Genomic DNA, 24,077 nt, shown 5'->3' on the forward strand with positions numbered 1-24,077 from the left:
TATCTTGTGCGCAGACACACTGGCGCCATGATGAATCCTTGAGTTTCTGCAAATATATTAGCTTATCCTTGGCAAACACATTTGGATGAGTCCCACTCTCCTCTGTGTTTGAAAACGTCTCGCTGACAGACATAATCGACTCCGGCCACTTTATATTCCGTTGTGCTCTCTGCCCTCATAATGTCTGCAAATTTAATTCGATTGTAGCTGTAATCTTGCCGCTAGTTAATTGACTTCTCTGTTTTGTTTTGCCTCCGCCTCACAGGAAAGCAGCACCTTGACTGCGATAAGTGTGTTATCCCCGACTTGTATTTCCGTCGTGAACACTGGTCAGGAGAGAGAACACGTCTGCATGAATTAACATGGCCACAAGCAGACAGATGAGCTGACCCATTTTTGTGTCATCTGGCTGCTTGTTGCTGTTCCCTTGTAGGTCTGATGGGATGGTAACTACTGTGTCAGCAGCTGAAAGTGTTTTGGAAAAGCCGCACAGAGCTGTATATTTAATTCTGTTTTCCATGACAGGTAGGATGGAAATGGAAAACCCCCACTCTAGTCATATTTAAGGGACTTGGTGAGCTGTATGTCCAACATGTCAATCGTGAACAGTGATCTTTCATCACCACGTACACTGTGCAGTAGTGATGGGTATGTGCGGTATCATGAAACAGTATTGCAGGGCTGATGGAAAAGTGTCCTATTGTTTGGAAGCCACTAGATGCCGCTCTTGTAATTGAGGTTTCATTGAAACTGTTGTTCAAATAACATTATGCAGCAGTCAGTGCCATCTGGACGTCTGAAAATCAGGCGGCTGTTTCGTGAAACCTCATGAACCCGTCAATGCTGTGTCATGAAACCTCATGTCCAGCCAAGGCAGGACGATCAATGTATAAAACATATTATTCGGTGCATTTTGCTGCCGAAATGAAACAATATTTATGAAGCTACTAAATTGTCTTCTGACACATAGCTGTTGGAAATCATATTTATCAACACACGACAAATCAAACTCGAGGCCCGCAGGCCATATCAGGGACAAGCCAATGTTCATAATCAGATTTGCTGCCCCGATTAAAACTTGTTTCATAATATTCAATTCATGTCAGTCCTCTGTAGCGCACATTGGGGTTGACCATGAGGAGAAAAATAAAGTAAAATAAAACACCAAAGTCAAGACACGAATAAGGACTTCAAGTCGTTTCTAACTTTCCAAAGGTCCAGAATAATCAACAAAATCCCAAACACCAAGGATGTATTTGATGAAATATTGAAAAGGTCAAAGCCAACGGATGCAGGAGTCAGCCTGCGTCAGGCTTATGAATGTTTCACAAGTCTACATTTCAGGGCCTTAGATGAACAAAAATGTGGGTCTGTCATACAGAATAGTGTGTGATGATTTAAAAAAAAAAAAAAAAGGAGGTAAGAACGTGACCTGGAACTGAATCTTCTGGGTCCGAATGAGCTGAACATGATGACATTATTGGCCGTAATGGCCATCACTAAGTGGGTTAATGGTCATGACAGTGTGATCGATTGTGCTGGTTTAGATGTGGAGTTTAGGACGATCTATACCAAGCATTAGTGCCCTACATAGCTCCTGATGAAATGGAAGAGACTGTAAACTTGAGGGGAAGGAAAGGCATACTGCATACATATTAAAAATAAAAAATAGCTTTCAGCCATGTAGAAGTTATCTCCGACCACTGAGAAGGAAACACTAAAGACAACAGCCGACTGACAACAACACAAAAGTGACTGACCATAGGACTAAAATGAATGTCAGTAAGACAAAACACATATAGAAATAGAGGCTCACACATAGAGAAGTTTACTCAGAACAACATACAACCAATCTTTGGAAAATTGGGAAAAGTGGGAATAAGGGTCAGAAATTGTTCTTTAGTCTCACCCTTTTGTGATCTATGTATAATGTAGGTAAAAGTGAAAGTGAAGCCATGTTATGCAATACAAGTAACATCAGACTGACAACTTGCTCGAGTTACGTCCAGTCGTACTTACAACCACGGCCAGCAGATGCTTTTTTTTTTTTTTTATTTCAATGTGTGGCACCGCAGCATGTAGCAGCTCGGCATCATGTAGCAGCTCGGCATCATATACAACAGTTACGGCAGCACAGAATCCCAGTATCTCACTCTCACACAGCGATCTACCACTACAGTAGTAGCTATAACCCTCGCATCGGCTATTTTGAATGGCGTTCAACTTACGTACGACCGGTTGATCTGAACCGATCCCGGTCGTAAGTCGGATGTTACTTGCATAAATCATACTAAGTACGTACTAAGCCCAAAGTCAAGTCTCAAGTCACGAGTCATAGTCATGTCCAGGTCTTTGGTCACAAGTCATAGTCAAAATCAAGTCTCACATACTGTAAATGTGATGATCTTGCGATGATTTGCAGCCAATATCCAGCCAACTTTGACCACTGCGTTGTTATAGATAAAGAAGTCAAAGCATGAACTTTATCATTTTTTTTGTGTGTGTAAATACTAACTAAAAAAAAAGGAAAGGAAATAATTTAGAGAAAGGAAACATACAAAACTGAACACAAATCATAAATCGTGAGTCGAGTTTTTGCGCCCAAGTCAAGTCTGAAGTCACCGACAGTTGTGACTCGAGTCCCAATCACAAACTCAAGTCCGTATCTCTGCTTTTGTGGCTCATCGTTGAGTTTCCTTTCATCTTTGCTTACCATAAAACCTCAAGAACAAAAAAAAACAGCACACATATTCCTCATGATGGAACTCAGTAGACTTGTTTGTTGACTTGCTTGATTGTTTTTCATGGCAAAGGATACATTTTTTATGCTTTATTTAATGTCACATCAGTCATTTGCTAACTGCCATTTCATTTCCTCATATGAAATGCACTTTTAAACGCCACCTCAGGAAATGAGTGACACATTTCCACGTGGGTGGACTGTATATGGACAAAGACAAATCCATAACAGACAAGCCTTAAATAGACAATTTGTATAGTCACACTGCCGCTAGGAAAACATTGATTCAATGTTGGCAGGCGTTCACTGCCTTTGTGGCGTATTTAGAGCTGAAATTATATCATGAAACAGTTTGCACTATTTGTCTTGCAACATTGTGACATTCTGTTTTTTGGGGGTTTTTTTTCTCTCTGTGGGCTCTGACTGCCTATAGCAGACGCCTCATACGCTGCTTTTCCTCTCGTCGCAAAATTGTCTCAACAGTGATAAACAGACTGGAAAGTGGAAAATTGCCAGAGAAGGAAATCTGTGAATTTGTGAAGTCTGATCCTGGCATTACACTCTTCTTTTTTTTTGCGATTTAATTAATCTTGCAGACGGGTGCCAGCACAAATTGACGTGCATATGCTCTCGCACGCCTCACACACGCAGACAGAAGATGAAGTCAGGGTTACTTACGAGTTGCCATAGTCCCACACAACACACTGAAGATCGGTTGTACCCTGCAAAAACAAGTGGGAGGGGGGGAGGCAGGATAAGCTGTTATTGCTGTTTGGGAGGATGAGCGAAAGACTTTGGCAGGGTGGAGATGAAGCGGCGTGTCACGAGAGAAGATGCAGAGCTGCTGTGTCGACAAAGGAGCGTGGAAATCAGACAATGAGAAAGAATGATGGAAGATGCCAATTTTGCAACGGCAAATATATGGAGAATGATTCAAGTGTGTGATCAATAATAAAATAAAATAAAATGTTGACACAAAAGCTCATTTTTAAGAGCATTTAAACTATTCATATAGGACAGAAGACGGTAGGCCATAAAGCTGAAGTCAATTTTGTGGATTGGTAAACACAAATAAAACAGAATTTAATGCTCTTTATGAGATGTTAAATCTAAATAACTTTACACCCATTAATGGGTACATAAACACCACAATAATTTCACTTCATAGTGGGTGCAATAACACTAAACGTTGTTGGATATGCAAATATTCGGTCTATGGTTTATTGAATTAAAGGAATGCGAACACATTGACAATACTTGGTGTAACAGCAGTTTGAATCACAGTAATAAATGACGCATCTGTGAAGAAAAGCAGGGAGAGTCAAGAAAACTAGTTGTTTCAAATAGCATCTATAGTACCTGAAAGCTGCATAGTTGAATTGAAAAGAGTCTTCATAGTTAGAGTAAATGATGCAAGTGAAATGGTTTCATGAAACAGTGTCGGTGGTGCACTCAGTTTCATTGTAATAATCGTCCAAATATTATCGTAGTGATGGGTGGATGAGGTTTTAAGAAAGATGACACTGTCTTCTGTAAAATGTATGGCATTGAATATTGATGGGTAGTTGAGGCTTCATGACACATTATTGAACAGTTAGCAAGGTTTCATGAAACAGAGCTTTCAGTGGACAGCAGATGGTGCTGCCTGCTGTAAAAATGTTTGGAATGAACAACTAATTCGATCAAATCTCACATGATTTCTGAGCCAAGAGCGCCATCTAGTGGCCTCTGAAAATGTGGATACTGTTTTGTCAACCCAGCAATAGTGTTTCATGATACGTCATCTGCCCTTCACTAGATTATGGAGCAGAATGGGATTGCTTGACACTGTTTCATGAAACCTTATCACTCCATCACCATTATACATTATGAATTATGTCAAACACAAAAAAACGATGATGATATACATAAACATTTTCAATAATAATAATAAGTTTCAAGGTTTGTGAGGAACAGCAAGAGGATGAGAATAAAAAGTTTCATTGTAAAGTATGTTCCGTGTAAAGTTTAAAATGGAAGGAAGGCTATGGGAAGCCAGTACAATAATGATACTTCAGTATAAGGTAAAGAATCCCCATAAGATAAACCTTTGAGATGATATCTTTTTTGGAAAGTATTTATTTTCCCATGACCCCTTTAACAGCCAAGAATATTTCTTTTCTGGCACTTATTCGAGTTGCGTCGATAGATTCCGACACAATCCTGGTCAATTGAATAAAAATATACTGAAAATGACAAACAAAAAAAAAACAAGCTCAACCTACTGAAGTGGTGTCCAGTTCCGTCTTAATCCCTCACCGAGCCGAGACCAAAAAGCCAATCATAGGGACGGAGAGGAATCATCTGTTCATCAATGCTCTGCCACGTGTGGCGACTTGATGCGACTCAATCAGTGAACTGCTCCGAGGATCGATATCTTTTCGTTTCTCACCGCTGTGTTGCGATTGCACAATTGATCACTTGTAACTTCAGTGCCCTTTTAACTTACAAAGGGATGATACATAAACAGAATTATGACACGGGGAAGCCGTGCGGCACAGTGGCTTGTGGCTGAAGTTGTATTGATCCTGGTCAGGAAGACATATCCTTAAACTATTCTCTGCTGCATGCGACTGACCCGTGTCCTTGTCTTCACCTTTGCCTTTTGGCATTTCCATCCACTGCTACAGCAAATGAGCCTCCTCTTCGTGTACATCCTCCCTACAGTCATGACAAACCTCTTCACTTCCATGAAACCTTTCTCTTCTATAAAGCTTCACTTACACTCAAGCTGCAACACTATAGTCACAGATTACCCCTGACAGTCTTCTCCTTTGTTCCAACCTGTCTTCACTCTCCGGAATCATTTTTATCTCTATCCATCAGTCTGTACTTGAACTTCTGTGTTATCACCACACCTTCTCCTTCATCTTCATCAGTCCTCCTGCCACACTTGTATTTGATTCGACTGAGCTTTGTTCTGCCTTTCGTCACCTCGCAACTCCACCTCTGACTCATCTTTATTGTGACTAGAAATCACTGTATGGAAAGCAAACATCATAGTCCTTTTTTTTTTTTTTCAGTGTCATAAGTGATACAATAATTTGTCGTAAATGTAACAAATCATGAAAGATTTTCAATTGATAATCGAACATATGTCCATCACGTGATATTCTACTGCAACTGTTACGCACTAGAGCTGACTGCAGAATATTGGCGGTTTCACAGAGAAAGCTGTTTACATCCCTCCATGACATATACAGTACACCAAGACATACAGGAAAAAAAAAACCTCCCACTTCAGTTTGATACTCTCCGTCTCATGAACATTGCTCTGACTCTTAGTTACACTGACCACTGTTTCATATTTCTCCTTATTTAACTATTCCTCGCGCGTATAGTTGGACAACTCACGATTTGTATTCATTTATTTCTCTTCATAATAGCAACCATCATCATAAAAATGAGCTGGTGAGTCTCCAAATATCTATATGTCTGTGTTCAATAAATCAGAAAGTGATGAGATCAAATATGAACGCAGCAATGTGTCTGCCCCACTTAAATCTAGCGCAGTGCTTCTGCAATATTTTTTTTTATTTTTGCAACAAATCCTATAGGTTCTTTCAGCATGGCCAGCACTTTGCATTTTGGCTTTGAGCCCCCCCTAATGGTGAAGGTGGTAAAAAGATTTTCACAACAATTATGCTTGCCATGAAGGTTATTATTTAATGTGCAAAAACAGAGTGTTTGAGAATAAAGGCGGCCACTCCTCCCTTAAGCCCTGATATTCCTTGATGTACATGAGCGCAGTTGCTCTACAAGGCCGGACTTGTGAGGAGACAATGATGCAACATTCATATCGACAGTATCTGAGGCTTGGTGACGCAGACTGATGGATGACAGCACTTTGTTCTGCCTCACACTCAGACTGCCATCCTGAACATCAGATATCCCTGGGCAGGCAATGAACATGGCCATCCCTGCAGGAGTTCACCTATCAATCAAGAGGTGACAGCGCTGTCTCTTTGACCACACCGTGATCGACGTGTGTACTCTAAAGTAATGGCTGCCTTTGCTTTGCGCTTTTACATTGTGCCGTCGGGGATCCTCTTGCCATTTTCCTAGCCATATATGAGCTAAAGAAATAGCCAAAAACAGCGTTGCCTTGCCAATACGTAAAGGCCTTCACGTTATACGGCCCACATAACATCAACGTAACGCTCTGGATCAATGAGTCGTAAAAGTAACCACCTCATATCTCAAAATAAAGACTCTTTACAATATTGAAAAGTAGGATTTGAGGGATGGACGGAGGAAAAAAAAGCCCCTGGGTATCATAAGTCATGATTCTATTGCCCTTCACCTTTTGGATCACGCACAGTACCTGGCTAAATGAGGCAAGACTGACATATTTTAACTGTGTTGAATGAATAACTTTTATCCATTCTGATAATTCGAACATTGGAAAGATGCAGAAAAAGCTTTGTTAACCAGCCGGTGGGCACTGACTGTAACAATAAGGGTCATTCATGAGCAACTTGGAGGACAACCAAAGGGTTCCCAGCTCAGCATGTATAACCAGCTGGTAGACCAGGAGCATACGGAGAGATTACATCTCCACTGCCCCTCTCTATTCTTCTGTCAGAGCTTCAGATCAGTGGGGTTTCTTTTAACTGTCAGAGACCCCACACATGTAGATGAAAAATCTGGGGTTGATTGTAATGCCTGTGGTGCGCGCCTGCATTCTCAACACAGTACACCACACCATCAATCTGGAAGACAGAAATCTTGTGTGATCATACAAGATGAAAGGAAAAAGAACTATACTGGAAAACGCAACAGGGAACATGGAAGTGGACAGCATGATGAGTGCTTTCTGAAAGAAAAATAATCATAACTAAATGGCAGGAACACACCTGCTGCTCCTGAGGAAGGAACCAGGGGAAGACGGTGGCAGATGTGAGTTCTAGGCTTAAAATCCAGTGATGTTATTGTCTTCAAATCAAATAGTATTAGTTTCTTGGCTCACTTCTTCATTGGCAACATTCCGATCCATGTCATAGTTTAATTCAGGAGCGATAGACTCTCCTTGCATAAGATTCCTGATCGTAAACAGTTGTGCATGTTCAGCACCCTTATAGTTTTCTGTGTGAATTGTCAGGACAACTCACATCTCAGCATATAAAAATGACAGAAATAATAGCATTAGACAGAGGCAACATTTGCCAAATAACAGGCGTCTCCCTCTTAAGTTCTACTGATGGGTAGATGAGGCTTCATGAAACAGTGTCCTGATTTTCAGAGGCCACCAGATGGCACTGTTTGCTGTAAAATTTTGGACTTGAACCACTAATTCAATGAAACCTCACATTTCCAAACAAAGAGCACCATCTAGCTGCCTCTGAAAATAAGGACACTGTTTCATCAACCCTGCAATACTGTTTCATGATACTCCTTCTACCCAACACTGGACAGTACTATACAATCCGAGATACCTTGAGGCAGTGGTGTCAAACTCACAACACACAAATGGCCCAGACAGAACTGTTCTCCTTCACAACTGCTTTCACATCTCTCAGTGAATTCCATTCCATGTGTATTGATTTTGCATGTATTTGAAGGTTCAACTTGGCGGACGACAAGGCTCCAACGTCATTTCACTTTAAATGAGCTTTTACTTCAACTGCAAGCCACATAAAATGACTCAACAGGCCGCATTCGCCGCTCAGACCTTGAATTTGACACTTAGTAAGTGCCCTACTTGTAAGTGGATGGATAGAAACTATAGCTACCTGTGTTTCACAGAATCACAACTAGGTTTGATGTGTATTTCTGCACTTCCTCACGGGGACAAGGTCAACTTTCAGGAATGAAAACAATATTCCAAACCTCACAGTGGCATGTCACATCTGTCTGGAATACAGAGGGGGTATATCTCAGGAGAGCTGTCTCACTACCTGCTACATCTATGCCGTATTGATGATAGCAAAGTTGTCCGACAACAATGGTTACAGTTGGATTTGGAGCCTTGTTTGCAGAAAACATGCAGCTCCCTCAGAGCCTTGAGTTTATCTCACTGGAAATTGTTTGAGCATGCTTCAGAGACAGTCATTGGGATGGTGTAGCCATGGCATTTTTCAGTACAAGCTGTTCAACTTCAAGTGCTGGCTTTGAATCACACAACACTTATACATATAGTTTTATCCTCACAACACACAGTGGACATGCCAAGTTTACAGAAGGGAAGAATTCAGCTTTAAGAAAAGCATCTGCATGTGTGCTCAGGCTTCGGCGTCACCTTTTTTTTTTTTTCCCAGTTCCTCATGAGGAACTCAGTCTCGCAGGATAAATGACTTGCTTTGACGGCATCATCCCAACATTGCTCATGTCTCTGCACTTTATGTTGATTTAATTTGAGAAGGGAAGCCAACATGTTTGTTACTGAGAGCATCGTGACAGTAGCCATTTATCAAAGAAGTATGTATTTCACATCTGTGTATTTCCTCTCTTCTATCAGTGAGTAATGGACTACAAGGACTCAGTGGTGCAAAAGAAATGTACACGACAGCCAGCATCTCTGAAATACTTGTCATTGTTATGACGGAGGCGGCATGAGAAGAGTAAACACGACTGCTTTTGATTCATTTTTGTTATCTTAAGAACAGCTGCTCGCTTTACAGCCGACTGAGGACCGTGACGAAGCAGGTAAATACGTTTGACAGAAACAATACACCTCACCATGGAAACTGCAGATGTTAACACTGCCAATAGGACGGTACTGTTGAGTTTTTATATTTATTCTCAATGTCTCAACAGACAGTTCAATGCATGTGGCAACTATTGAAAGTCAACTATTGAAAATTAAATGCACGTTTATAGATCCTGACTTGTCTGTTGAAAATCTGACCGATCAGCTGACCCACGACGCGCTTTGTTACTGTGTATAACGCAGCCTCTGTATGCAGACGTGTCCCGTTAGCAACATTTACTGACTGCTTTTTCTTCATATTGAGGTGTAAAACCTTTCCTGTCTCCTCACTGGACCGTGGTAGAGTGTCACAGGGGAGGTGCTCGCTCTCCACACCTCCGAGGCTGGAGCGCACACTCCAGGGTTTGATGTCCTGTTGAGCTCGGACAGGAATGTTGAAAATCCTTAAATGATACTGTATATATTTTGTTACTTAGCTAGTGTGGATATACAGCTGTAGTTTCAATGAGAGCGAAAAAAAAAAAATCTTTCTTTAGTGTGTAAGTGCAGACAATGTGGTTATCAACTTCAGGAAGAGGTGACAGATGACATGCAGTGAAAATAAAACATTGACTTACATTGAAAATTGTTGAAAGTTCCACAACAACTTTTGGCTCACTGGGTTGAGGTTCCGGTCGAACTGTCACGGCTAAGATCTTTGAATTAATTATTGTGGGTGGACTGCGGAATAAGAAGAAAAAAAAAAAAAAAAAAAGAATGTGACAGTTATTTTTCATTGACTCTGAAAGCATCCAATACATTTTTATCAGAATAAATGTAACGGTTTTATGTAGTGTTTATTTTCACAAAAAAAAGTTTCACATATTTAAACTTCGAATATTCGAATTCACCGACAACACACGATGACTGCTCTCTACACAGGTTGCATATCACTGCTCTTCATTTTAAAAAAATCTCCGGTTACACAGTGTGGAAGAGCCCACTGCACATGAGTAATAGGTTGATAATGGAAAACACCGCGAAAAAAAATGCACATTTCCTTCCACTTTTCCACCAAAAATCCAAGACATTTGTCAGATAACGAGGTAGACCAAAGGAGCGGAAATAATGGAAGCGATATAAAAGGGGACAGCAGCAGAATCTGGGCCTAAATTAGAGGGGGAACATGACAGGGTGCAAGTACACAGGAACAGAAAGGTAGTAATAATAGAAACTTTCAAAGTAGTTCAATGATTATAAAAAGTTGGGAGAGAAGGAGAAAGTAAGACAAAGTTTCGGCGTCAGAGTGAAATCTATACTTTTCAAGTGCATACATGAGTCGTATTACTCACGTGGGCGCAGGCAGGATGACACCAAGGGTTCTGTACAAGATGGCGCCAATGACGTAATACATTGTGGATTCAGAATCGCTGTCCATTTCTGAAACACATTGAGAAAATATTAATATTGAGGTTTCAAACAGAGTTCAGTGGGTGGTGCTCTCTGTTAAAACATAATGTGAGGTCCCATTGTACTATACTACTAAGAGAGGCTCTATGGGGTCTGAAAACCAGGACACACGCACCTTAAATACTTAAAAAAAAATTAAAAACATTTCATGACAGTACTGAAGGGTTGATGTGGTTTCATGAAACAGTGTTCTGCCACCAGATGGAGCTGTCTGCTGTAAAATGTTTGGACTGGAACAACTCATTCAATGAAGCCTCACACAATTTCTAAGCCAAGAGTGCCATCTAGTGGCATGACACTGTTTCATGAAACCTCATCATAATGCTGTTTCATGGTACCAAATCTACCATTACTAATCCCAGCATGTTCAAAGTGACTGGAGGGTGATATGCCCCTCCTTGCTCTCACTGCACTGAGAAAAAGCTAGGGAATCCATGCTGTGCTGCTCTGTCGGCGGGCATCAGCGAAAACTTTGTGAAGGGTGGCAGGACTTTTGAATTTAAATGTAATATGTACGCCAAGTATGAACAAGTACAAGGTCATTGACAGGACATGAGCCGTCCATGATATTATGTTAAACTGAGTTCAGTAGCATGAACACCAATAGCATTGACTTCACGTTGCCATCCACAGTAGAGTCCATACATGGTTACAGTGCTTAACAAAAACCTTTAAAAGTAAATAACTGTGGCTTAAGAATAAGTTGGAGTTTCCCTTTCACATATGCAACAGCATTTGGAGATGAAGATGGTTGGAAGGTGCAGTTGTTGTTCACTGTTACTAAAAAAAATAGGAGCAAAGTATTAACTGAGGTCTTAGAAAACTGAACTATAATAATAACAATAATAAACCATAAAATGTTATTTCAGATTGAATGCTCCAGCATTTGAAACATTTTTGCTATTGGGGTGCAAAGCCTGTCTTGAAATATGAGCGATGACAATACACCTAATTTCATGGTGGCATTGTTTATCTTTGGATTTCAGGAAGCCTCTTTTTCATTTTGATTATTTTCATGCTGTCTGCTTAGTTTAACAAGAAGCAACAAGCATTTGAAGATAAGCTTAAAAGTCACGCTCAGCATAGGAATGAATATCGACTTGACTGTTGTGCCTGCATGGTAAAAGCATGACATCTGAAATGTCAATAATCATTTCAAATTCAGATTTCTTGGCTAGAATTCATGTTGGAATCAGTGTCTGCCTTCTCTTTGTAGCTGCTCCATTGTATTACTATCCACTGAGGTTTTGCTTTTCTACATACTTTTCAATATCAAAATCTTCTGCCAAAGAAGTTATGCTTCGACTCTCAGCTTCTCCCTCCGGTATTCTTCCACCAAGACGAACAGAGACTCCCACTGAGACAAAGTGTTCCTCTGTAAATGTCACTTTGTCTCAAGTGAGGAGGGCAGAAAAAGAAGATGCAGGGAAATGTAAGGAGAAGTGAGTTCATGTTGAGAGATGCCACTCCCTTCTTTTCCCTTTCAGAATGCAATGAAGGAGCATCTGCAGTGGAAGGAAGATACCGTAAGACAGAGGCTGATGATGGGATCAGACGCATTGTGTGACTCATCCAAAAGCTGTCTGTCTGAAGGAGTACACAGAGTATGAGGAAGACACTATGCAAGGCAGACAAATGAGGGGGCAGGGACATCTTAACAGCAGGGAAAAAAAAAAAAAAAATTGCAAAAAAAAGGGGGGTGGGCAGGAGAAAGCCTGCCAATGTGATGGATCTTAAGTGGATGGAAGCTGTATAAGGTAAGCGAATAAATAAAACGGCAAATTAGTAAATGAGGAAGCAGGTCTCTTGAAGAAGATTATGATGGTAAATGCTGAAATCTAATTTACTGCGGACATCGTAAATAAACTCGGTCGAGTGTAGGTCAGACTGACTCTCAGACTATTGGTCTGGTTCCACTTCCAGTTTTCATATTTAATGAACTTTTGTTTCCTGCTATTGGTTTGATGACCTTACGAAACCGTTCAAGGTCATTTAAAGTTGTTTCATCCAGACCCCTATGACAGTTTGGCATCGCCAAAAGTACTTGATCTGGTTCGATTTGGGGCAGGAGGCGATCCAATGTGGACATCAGAGTTCACATAAGAGGTTTTCCTTGTCACTGCAACAGGCCTTTGTAGAAAAGAGGGCTTGTACTTTTCATTTCAATCAAGTTGAACCTTGAAATCGACTTGTCAGAATCAGACGGTGAAGCGGCAGGGTGAAGACATTTTTGTCGGAAGCTATGATTCTCCAGATAAAACCAGCGATTCCCAATTCACGATGGTACTCCTAGCATTATAGATCTGCACACCAAGTGTGTTTTCTTGATTTTGGTGCGGGGGAATGAGAAGGGAGGGACTTTGTCACCTTTAAAAAAAGACCAGCGCAGACCTGTTCTAGCATCTGCCCGGTGAAGCGATCCATGAACCCATCAATGACTTCATATGTGAGCACCAGGGAGGGCGCACAAGCACAAAGACGTGCCGATAGGCCTTTATGAGCATGTTAAAGCCGTCCATCTGGGACTGGCTTTCATTATGAGGTAAATGAACCAAACAAACCGATAGGAATCGACTGAAGGCCACTGCCTGTCAACAACCAATCGGAAGAGACACGGTTCCCGCAGAGTTGAAGAGTATTTCTCATCTGGCTATATGGAAATTGGAAGAAACAATTTACCTACTAGCATATGATAAAATGGCAGCTGTATGCATAGAACGTCTCAGTAAAATAGTAAACGCAACTGTCGCCTTTCACCAATAGCACCAATAAAATGCTAAGAAAAACAAGAAACAACCTTTTATTACATATTGAAGTCTGCACTTGCAGGTTGATAAAATAACTCCCAGATGATTCACTCCTTATCCTCATACATCTTTCAGTCTGTGAGGGACAGGTGAGGTAAGGTGAACTCAGGAGAGTGTATAAAACGATTACAGCGCCGATCAAAGTGAGCGACTGTCATCGTCGGCAAGTCAAAAGTTGGAGACTTTGACTTTCAGCTTTCGTGACCTGTAATTGGGACCGGTGACCAGACTGAACGTAATTTCCCGTGGAAGGAGACGTTCACGTTGGATGGAGGAAGGTTTTTACGACTGAAATTCCATTGTGGTTGTTCTCAGGGAAGCTTGTGCTTGTAGACAGATGTAGTACAACCTGTTTTCATGTGTTTGGAAAAACAAAAGGATTGTGCCAATACTGTATTGACCTTCTTGCATCTGAGGCACTAGGCTCAATCTCTTTTTCACATTCTATACAGATACAGATACTACAGCCTTGACGGTCTATTGATACCCATTCGATCCATTACCATCTACTTGTCACTCAAAAATAATGTTCAGGGATGTGAAGTGCTTACTGAGTCCTAAAAAAAACACCTCACCATTGAGGTTGTGCACTAGATGGCGCTCTTGGTTTAGAAATTCTGTCAGGTTTCATTGAATTGTCTGTTCAAATACAAATATTTTACAGCAGACAGTGCCATCTGGTGGTGTCTGAAAGTCAGGATACTGTGTCATGAAACCTCATCCACCCGTCGCTATGACAGTATGTTGCACAAAAATTTTCGTGCTTATAGACTGGATTGGACAGGTATCATGGAAAAAGACTGATACCTGACCCAGTCATTTTGGTCTCGGTCGGACCCGATATCGATTCCTTGTCAAGACCTTTTATTTATGCCCTGACTGAGGCTTTTTCTGATTTGTCGAACGCAAAGTCGAGCGGAATGTGCATTGGATTCACCTTCACTGGGGATGATGAACACCTCTTTGGGGATGTACAGCTTGTCCTCTGCTGTCCTGGCCCAGTCTTTCATTCCTCTACGGCCCTTCATGGGAAAGTTGATGTCACTGGAAACGGCTGAAACTGGCTCACGCTGAATGGTGATCACTGAAGGGGAAATGTATTTGGTCAAATTGATGAGAATTCCAATGACGCTGGCAGTTTGAATCAACACGTGTGGTGAAAAAAGAAACTTACTGAGGTTATTGGTTACAACTAAAAAACTCTGGAAGGGCTTTTGGGCTTCGCCGATGAGATGAATGAAGTCTTCGAGGATCCTCATCAAGAGTGCAGCACCAGGAGAAGCCTAAGTAAATTCCAGTCAATACATGTCACGATTGTACATCAATATGGATTTTAAACAAATATGGAACACGCAGGGTGAAAAACAAGACTCAAGTCAGCATCACTTGAGATGAATTTTAATATCATGCAACAAAACCAAGCCCCGGGTTCAAGTTCTCATCTGAATAAAGTGACACCTTCGATTAAAGTCATGGCGCTCTGAAAACATGTTCTGCACTGATGCTGTTCAGGGAACTGACAGGGTCGGACACTGAATCAAACCAACATAGTTTAAAGGCGCATACAGAATTCCGGAATGCTGAGATTGGAGAGTACAAAGACAACAGTTTACCTGGTGTGCGTCCTCCCATTTCTCAAGGTTCTCCATGTCCAACATGAAACTGACTATCTGGAAGAATTTCTAGATGGCAAATAAAAACAGGAGTCAGTTCCAGTTATAGCTCTGAAATGTAAACAACCATTGCAGGAAGTGTTTAAAATTCTGACCATCCATTTTCCACGGAATAGCCAATGATAGCACCCACAGCTTTTCTGAGGGATTCCCAAGGCGCTTCAAGGCAACCAAGAGACATGAGGTGAATTCCATTTCGTTCCTTATCCTCAACCACAAAGCGCACTTAGGTTCAAGCGCTGTCCTGGTTCTCAGGAAGTGAAGTTGAGGAGCAATAGTGATGAAGGTGTCTTGCTCAATTTTGAGATACTACAGTCACCTTTACCCAGACTACCCAGAATGCTGTGCCTCCTTTCAGCCAATGAAAAGTATTGAAGTATTTTCTTTGTTAATGGAGATACAAATATAACAAAAAAACAAAAACATTGTTTTATCTTAGTCCATTCAATGGGTTATTTATCTCATAGTTGCAAGGAATGTACTTTTATTGCACAATTTTCTGTCAACGTTCTTCTTCTGACTTGACAGACTGAATGTTGCTTTTGCGTAATGCTGCCCCCCACAGTCTGAGGACATATCTGCATTTAATGAGTGTCCCATTTCTCAGTAACACATAGGCTTTGACACATGGTTTTGAGGGTTAAGATTGAGGATTGAAAATGAGGGTTGAGGATTAAGGGAATAATTTGAATTCACCCATAGTCCCCCCCACCATGTCAGACCTGGAGTCTCCTTCTAATTGGACATGCCTCAAGTATCACAAAAGTGAGGTATGTTGGTACATTTGAGACTAGGAATGTGGACCATCTTGGAAACCAAGAGCTTTGCCTTTTGGCTCAGAAGAAAGCAAAATATGTCACTTTATGAAGTGAAGTTGATGAATGCACTGAGAGCCTCTTGTTGTCGTGTACCGAGAACAGAAGAAAACAATGTCTCATTATATGTACGTGCTTGCAAGGGAAAAAAAAACAAACAAATAAAAATCCATGTAAACATTCCTTTCATGTCTCAGGAGACGTTTGTCGATATTCAAAAGCACAGGAGCAACTTTGAGGTCTAGCATTGCTAGAAATTGTGATGTTGATGTTGAACCTGCATTCTGTTGCGTACTAGCATTAAGCAAGTAACAAGCACTTCCTTCGAAGTAATTTGAGATGTCTGACTCACTGGAATATATATATATACATATATAATTCAGTAACTCGAGAAGCTGGCAGAGGTTGACGTTATGCAACAAAGTGATTTCATAATGAAAGAAAAAAAAAAAGCTTCATAAAAGGTGGTGATTTATTTGCTGGACACAACACCAGGTGAGTCATTGGAAGAAAGTTTTTTGACCTGGTGCTATGAATTTAGAGATTTTTTTTTGTTTTGTTTTGGTCTGTCAATGTTTTCATTATTCTGCCTGAGGATTTCTGTTTGTTTGATGTTCACATACATTTATTAATTTATATTACTTATTGTGTTATAATGCTTGTTTATTTACTTAATCTAATTTTATTATTTTATAAGCAACGCAGCTATGTGTGTTATCAACATAGCTGTACATTACAGAGCGAAAAACAAAAAGAAGCTGACAGTTCACCTGAAACTTATAGAAATAAACATCATTCTGGACGATAAGCCACTACTTTTTTTCTTGCGGTCTGAACCCCAAAGCTTATACAACGACATGACTAATGTACAGGTATGGATTTTTACAGGCTAAAGAGTGTCATGCTCCCGAAATATTCCGCCTCATCACATCAAACCGATGAAATCACAGGTGTTTTATTTACATCAAAACGCTCAAAATGCTCCGTTTTCGCCCACGTGTCTGCAGGTCCTCCAACAGAGCTGATCTCCCAGAGGACCAGAGATGAGAAGCAGCACCTGAGACTGGCTCTGGTGTCGGAACTTCAGACACGTGGGCGAAAACAGCTCATTTTGAGCACTTTAATGACAATAAAAGATGTTCATGAGTTCATGATTCAAGTTTAGAACGTTTGTTTCATGAGTCAGTCTCGATGCTGGACCCTGTTTTCAAAACTAGTTTAGAAGTGATCCTCGTGCATTTTTAAACCGGGTGCACCACTGACCGTTCTACGGTGCAGACAGCACCACTGCACCGCGGCTTGTAGAGCGGAGCGAACAAGATCTCTTTTCAGTCTTAAATTTAGTGGGTGCGGCTAATATCCAGGTGCACTCTGTAGTCCAGAATTTACGGTAAATAAATAATACAAAGCTTACCTGCACATCGTCGGGAGCTGGGATGTAGGTTGCTCTTTTGAAGGTGTCCGTCACATTTCGCAGGATCTCCGTGGAAAAGAGAAGATCGCCACTAAAGTAGCTTCTTCTCTGCAAAAGCTCCAGGAGACTCCGTACGATCTGAGACATCCCCTCCCCAGCCAGGGTCCTCTGACCCTTCGCGAGATGCTCTCGTAACTAAATAGAAATGATAGAAAGAGATGGATGTTAAAGTTGCATCACATTGCGGTTATTCATCAACTGACTTTAAAAAAAAAAGGGAACAGCGTTTGTTTTCCAACGGCAGAATGACTTATGAACAGTAGCACTTTCAGGCTGATGTAACACTAGCATACACGTCGCAGATTTCTTTTTTTAACTGCTAGAAATATTCAGGCAGATATTGGAAGTGATCGCTTCCCAGTGTGGGTATGAAATGCAGACAGAGGGAGAGACAGATACAGCAGCCACAGAAAAAAAAAAAAAAATCTTCACCTCCTGGTGTTCATTTTTTTGAAAGGTTGAAGTTGCAGTCACGACAGAATTATCACACACAAACGCTGACACTTTTCTCTCTCTACCAGAGCCAAGAGGCAGATCCAGTGAAGTTAAAGGCAACTAAATACAGACAGACTGGTGACACCGTCATGACCAGTGTTGAGGAACTGTCCATTCTTGGTGCTGAATACTGACTAGAAAGGCACTCACTAACACTGCAACATTTTTCCCCCCAGAAGTTGCCAGAGACATGATGAATATGAAGGCACAAACTTGACAATTAATAACCAGATAGAGATGACTGATGGAGGCAGCGCACTTGGTTCAGATGATTTAATGAGGCAGACAAGCCCATGAATTCTTGTCTGACAGAAGATGCTGGAAAAAGAAAGAGTTTGAGATTAACGATCAGAAAAGTAACTCACAGATAAATGTAAATATCTATATTCAAGAGAGATGCATCTGGCGAAGCTCGGAGGACCCCAGAAAGCAACTCCATTATTGTCCAGCATGCAACGACGACTAGCAGTTCCTGCAAAGACAACAAGACGTTACTTTTTTTTTTTTTTTTTTGTCTACTTTGTCAACTATTCAACACATTGCATTAAAACATAAAAATAAAAAATCATGGTTACTGTTAAAACCATTTTCTTGACTGACCGTGTAAAATTATTTTGATTTTTATGTATTTATTTTTTGCAATTTTTGAAGTGCTCGATGTTTAAGTATATTACAGAGATGGGAATTATTTGTGAGGGCAAAATTATTTGTTAATACAATGCAATGTGTGTTTTGACGTCATTAATGTACCCCACACATTGACTTACCAAACCTTTATTTCAAAATATACGGCATGGTTTTTAGTCGTGATGGGGAGATGAGGCTGTTGAAGGTTTCATGAGGTTTCATGAAACAGTGTCCAGATTTTCAGACATGGCACTGTAAAATGTACTTGAGCTTGGATTCGAACAACAGATTCAATGAAACTTCACATTGTTTCTAAACCAAGAGCGCCATCTAGTGGCCACTGTTTCATCAACACCACAATACTGTTTCATGATATCTCATCTACCCATCACTAGTTTTTAGCAACGTAAGTGTAAACAGTTTATATAATTATGTGGAAAGACACACAAACCTCTTCCAGTATATAGTGAGAAAGGAAGAGGTTCCAACGTTTCGATTAAAATTTGAATTAAATAATAAAATTCCTCGTCCATGCATTTCTCTGCGGCAAAAAGAACTCAAATTTGAGTGATTTCTGAAATCCTCTCAGCCGTGAGAAGAACAATCATAGATGTTCTTGTCAGATTCCCAATGCCAAAAAAGTGAATTGTTATCATTGCCCTCAAGTTAATCGACTCATCTTTTAGAGGTAACTGGTGAGGCGTGTGTGTCATCTTGCAGAATTTTGTATACAGCTATGTGGTAAAGGAGGGCAAGTGAATAGAGGTGAATAGGGAGGATGTGCAAGATTGGCTTCAGTGGAGGAGGCTGACTTGTTGCAACCCCTTATATGAAATGCTGCAAGCCAAAGAGACTGCGACTTATGAAATATTTTGCTCCGTTTGTGTTCAAAAAGTAGAGGTATGCAAAAGGCAGGAAAAGGAAATCTTTGCAATGAGTCCACAAAGCACAATGCTACATGTCCACATTCTGAATTGCATTTACTTGGAGTTCTTTGTTGTAAAAGTATAGTGTTACCTCTGGACCACCAATACACCAATATAGACCATTCTGTCTTTAAACAGTTGTCTCTTGAAAGTAGTATAGTAGTGATTGCCTGGTGAGGTGTTGTGAAGCAGTGTCATTATTCTCAGAAGCCACTAGATGGCACCGTCTGCTCTGTAGTCCTTGGTACTGAAAACCATTTCAGTGAAACCTTAAAATCTTCCATCTTGTGAGTTCTGAAAAATGAGAACACTGTTTCATGAAACCTCATCACCTAACCTTAAACCCAATGGCTATAGACTAGTAATGAATGGATGATGTATCATGACACAGTATTGTAGTGTTGATAAAACACAGTCCAAATTTTTGAGAGGGCAGTGGATGGCATTTTTTGTTGGCGCAGTTCCATCTGGTGGCCTCTGAAAATCTGGACACCGTTTCTTGAAACCCCGCCGGCCCTTCAATATGGTGTCATGAAACACCACCATTACAAACCAAAGGTGAGACTGCTATGTACAATTTTACTCCCAATTTATTAACTTGTTAGTATTTAAATCTAGCACATTAGAAAAATAGGAATCCATGTTGGAGCTAAAATTATCTGAATTGAAAATGAAGTGACTATCTCAATAGATCGCAGCACATCCATGCATGTCAAACTACCCCCACTCTTGCACATTGATGGTTAATGTGTTCCAGTGCAACCTGATCTATTGCCGTAGCGTTCTATTCTCTGACGGTTATCATCTATGACCTTTTACTTCATATCTATTAGAAACACATTAAACATCTAGAGAAATTCAAGCAATGAATAAAACAAATAAAAAATAAAAACATTTCTGAAGTTGCCATGGTAACACCAAGGCCCCTTTTTCTTATTTTCCTTAATAAAATGTACTTCGAAGGAATCAGTCAACGCAGCACGAGGCAAACAAGACTTCAGTTTTTTAACTGTCTGCTTTACATATAATGAAGTTTATTGTGAGGTCAGGCTCAATTGTTTGAAATATTGCCCCCGTTGCCAATGCTCCGTGTCTTACTGTAGGTTGTTGAGAAAGTGCCATCTAGTGGTGTCTGAATCACCAAATGTATGAACCCAGTCATCCCCTCATGAGTACATATGATTTTATTTCTTTCTTTATTTATTTTTATCACTCACACTGGATATGGTGTATGTTATATGTGAGCAGTGGCATGTCTTGAACTGACCAGTAGCATTAGTTGGACACTTGTTGTATACAGTCTCTCCAGCTGAAGCTCTCTGCCACGTCATGGAGAGAAGATTCTCCTCTCGACAAATCTCATGCGGAGCTGTGGATGAAGAGAAACAAAATGACACAAGTTAAATAGTCCTAATATAACAGAATTCAAGTGCTCCAAGAACTAAATTAGGCAAAAAATAAATAAATAAAAACACCGCAGAGTGTTCCTTGTCTCACTCCCTTTCTTCGTCCAGCTCTCCCTTTATGCATTCATCTGGTTTTGCCCTCTTTCACAACCCTTAAAAATATCACAAGCAATGGCTCTCTGAAGATATTCCAAAGGGGGTACACAAGTGTTGGCGGAGGCAATGCAGAAAGATGAAGGGGATAGAGTGAAGAGAGTGAAAATGGAACTGAACAAAACATGAAATGTAATGTTGCATCGCAACGCCAAGCAAGACAAGAACCCTGTCTTGTACAAAAGAGCCTTGAGAGCATCTTGACACAAAGAGGTCACACAGAGGGCGGCAACCAAATGGTCAGCATTTTTTTTCTGTAGTTTCGGTGCTACACACTGCACAAGGCACTTGGGCCAAAACTTGACCAAAGCTTTTGAGAGTCGTTTTCACAAACTTTACTTTTTTTTCTTATGAATTCATTTTGTTTTTCTCATCTTTTAGAAAGAGCATCGGCAGGATGGAAAATCACAATGTGGTCCATGATTCATCTATGTAGCTACGATCTTACTCATCGGTGAATATGAAATGCTCAGCGCTGAGATGCTTGTGAATAAATGTTGTTACCCAGTACAATATATTTAGGCTACTTCCATACGGATCTGCACATTTCCCTATCCACATGCTTCCCATGCCAGTTTAAAAAATGTGCTTCGTAAAAACGAATTGAATCTGCTATGCACACAGATCCACTAAAACAATTTGAAATGATGCAGTACATATGAGAAGACTGTCGAGGACATGGTTGAGCTTCCACCTCATCAACACTGGACTACACAGACACGTGAAAGTGGCCAGGGGTGTGTGTTTCGAGTGTTTTTAGCTGCGCCGTTTTGCGCTGTGCTTTTTTGCTGCTCATCTGTTTTGTGCTTCATCACCACCGGGAGTTATTACCTTGAATTGCAGTTCCTTAAATTCTTGTTTTGTTGTGCTTTGAGAAAATATACTCACAAAATATAACACTTGTGTGAGTGACTGCCTTCTCTGTCGAGTGTGTGCTGCTCACGTCTCCAGCACATTGTAAGTTGTTTGCCGATGAGTGGTGGCGACTTTCGGGGAAAGAGCCGAAGAAGACGGGGCCAAGATGTCATTGTTGTCAAAAGTATTAAAGTCCATATGGAGAAGCAAATCTGAATCTGTATAAGATAATTCACTGCGGAACCGGGTTTCGGGAGGAAACGATGAATTTGTGTATCGAATTGGCGTATCTGACATAGAACTTTCGTCTATGTGGATAGGTACTTAGGCTTTGATTCAGAATGTCTCAGGTTTCATGGAAATATATCTTCATTGGTTTCTTGGTTTTCATTAGATGCAAGCTTTCACAAAAAAAAAAAAAAAAAAAAATGTTGTTCAAAACCAAATATGTATGTGGTGGGAAGCTGTGTATGAAAGCTGTCCACATTGTGAAGACCCACTCGATGCTCCTCTCTGCTCCGTGACCCATAGCTTCAACCAGTTATCTTCATGAAATAATTTTTAAACCAAGAGCGCTGCGTAGCATCACAACCCAGAGGTGCAAAGTAAAACTTTTTTTTTTTTTTTTCATTCAAGGCCAAACAATATGAATCAATGACATAGTTCAATAGCTGGACAGAACCTATATTTCGGTAAACGCGAAGCTGCCAGATGCCTGTGTCGTGATGTTGCAGCAGCGCTACTGTAACAACTCAATGTTGAGTAAAGCTAGATAACTGTGATATGACTCCAGTTGTAGCAGCGCCACACTTGGTATTCTCAGTGAAACAGCTCCATCTGCTCTACACTTTCATTACACCTTGTACATCCAGTCACTGCATAACAACAAATCCTGTTGATTTGTTTGGACAGTCGGCGTACTAAAAGGTTTTGTTCCTCAGATCTCAGCAATTTCAAGTTGCAAACTTAGAAACTCGGAAAAAGTTCCTTGTTCTTGCATGACAATTATTCAACACTTTGATGTCTCTTTTTTATCCATTTTGAAAAAGGAAAAAAAAAAAAAAACTCTCCCCCAGAGTCAATTCTTGAGAGCGTGTTTGACGGTTATGAAATGGAATTAAAGTACGCCGTCATCTTGAACACGGCAACAGAAGGTCATGAAACAAGACGATCTATGCCGCAAAATTCTTTTCTAAAAACACAGCCAATGTTATCACCTGTTTAGAAGAAGAACAGATGAAGTGTTGTTCCCGCTGAATCATCATGGTGTGGGAGGAGTGGGATAAGGAAAACTAGCATTTTTGACACAGTCCATCACGTTTTGCAAATCAAAATATGTCACTCTTTTCATTTCAAATATGTTAATAGACCATATTTCTTATGTCCTTTCAACAGTTAACAGAAGCCTGTTATCTTGAATTGTTCATACTCTGCACCGATGAAGGAGAAATCTTTCTAAAGGTAAAAAAGAATTTCCTAGCAGGCATGAAGAATCATGGAAAATGATGGATGTAGGATGACAGCTGAGAGACAGATGAAGATGAGAAGCATGCAGCTCTGACTATGGATGCCTGCGGCGGTGGTGCAAGCCATTGGGAATAACATCCATTCTAATACTCTGCATGCAGACTGTTCACATATCATGCCGCAAACCCTGATAATGTATCAAACTGTCACGCAGAAAAACACACAACCGAGTCACACTCATCGATTGAACGCTCGCACGAGAGCTCATGCAGGCACTGACCGGGGCACTTCTTCTCATTACAGGCGCGGATCTCCTCTCCCGAGCCGTCGCAGGGATATTTTTGTAACTCGGTGCCCTCACACAACCTGAAACGTTGCCGCCAGCCAGAGTCGCAGGTTTTGCTGCAGGGACTCCAGTGGCTCCAACTGCCCCAGTTACCTCCACCTGGAAGAGGAGCAACATTTAAAACATGAAATATAAATTGCTTAAAATATGGCTGAA

The 24,077-nt window shown here is 40.7% G+C and overlaps 1 protein-coding gene across 21 annotated transcripts in view; it reads right to left on the reverse strand.

Moving 5' to 3' along the window:
* adgrb2 (adhesion G protein-coupled receptor B2) overlaps positions 1-24,077 on the reverse strand; it is a 222,921-nt gene that overhangs the window by 70,040 nt on the left and 128,804 nt on the right. For all 21 annotated transcript variants that reach the window (XR_008414306.1, XR_008414307.1, XM_053861371.1 and 18 more), the window contains 10 exons: positions 23,856-24,020; positions 20,962-21,063; positions 18,507-18,613; positions 17,587-17,781; positions 15,298-15,366; positions 14,859-14,967; positions 14,622-14,768; positions 10,760-10,847; positions 10,046-10,148; positions 3,419-3,462 (listed from right to left, as the gene is read on the reverse strand). Coding sequence is in view for 19 of the 21 variants with exons in the window: in XM_053861371.1 (XP_053717346.1) it covers positions 3,419-3,462; positions 10,046-10,148; positions 10,760-10,847; positions 14,622-14,768; positions 14,859-14,967; positions 15,298-15,366; positions 17,587-17,781; positions 18,507-18,613; positions 20,962-21,063; positions 23,856-24,020 (1,129 nt within the window). In the remaining 2 variants the exon portion in view is untranslated. The remainder of the gene's footprint in view (positions 1-3,418; positions 3,463-10,045; positions 10,149-10,759; positions 10,848-14,621; positions 14,769-14,858; positions 14,968-15,297; positions 15,367-17,586; positions 17,782-18,506; positions 18,614-20,961; positions 21,064-23,855; positions 24,021-24,077) is intronic.

This window comes from Synchiropus splendidus, chromosome 4, assembly GCF_027744825.2.
Source record: "Synchiropus splendidus isolate RoL2022-P1 chromosome 4, RoL_Sspl_1.0, whole genome shotgun sequence".
Classification (NCBI taxonomy): domain Eukaryota; kingdom Metazoa; phylum Chordata; class Actinopteri; order Syngnathiformes; family Callionymidae; genus Synchiropus; species Synchiropus splendidus.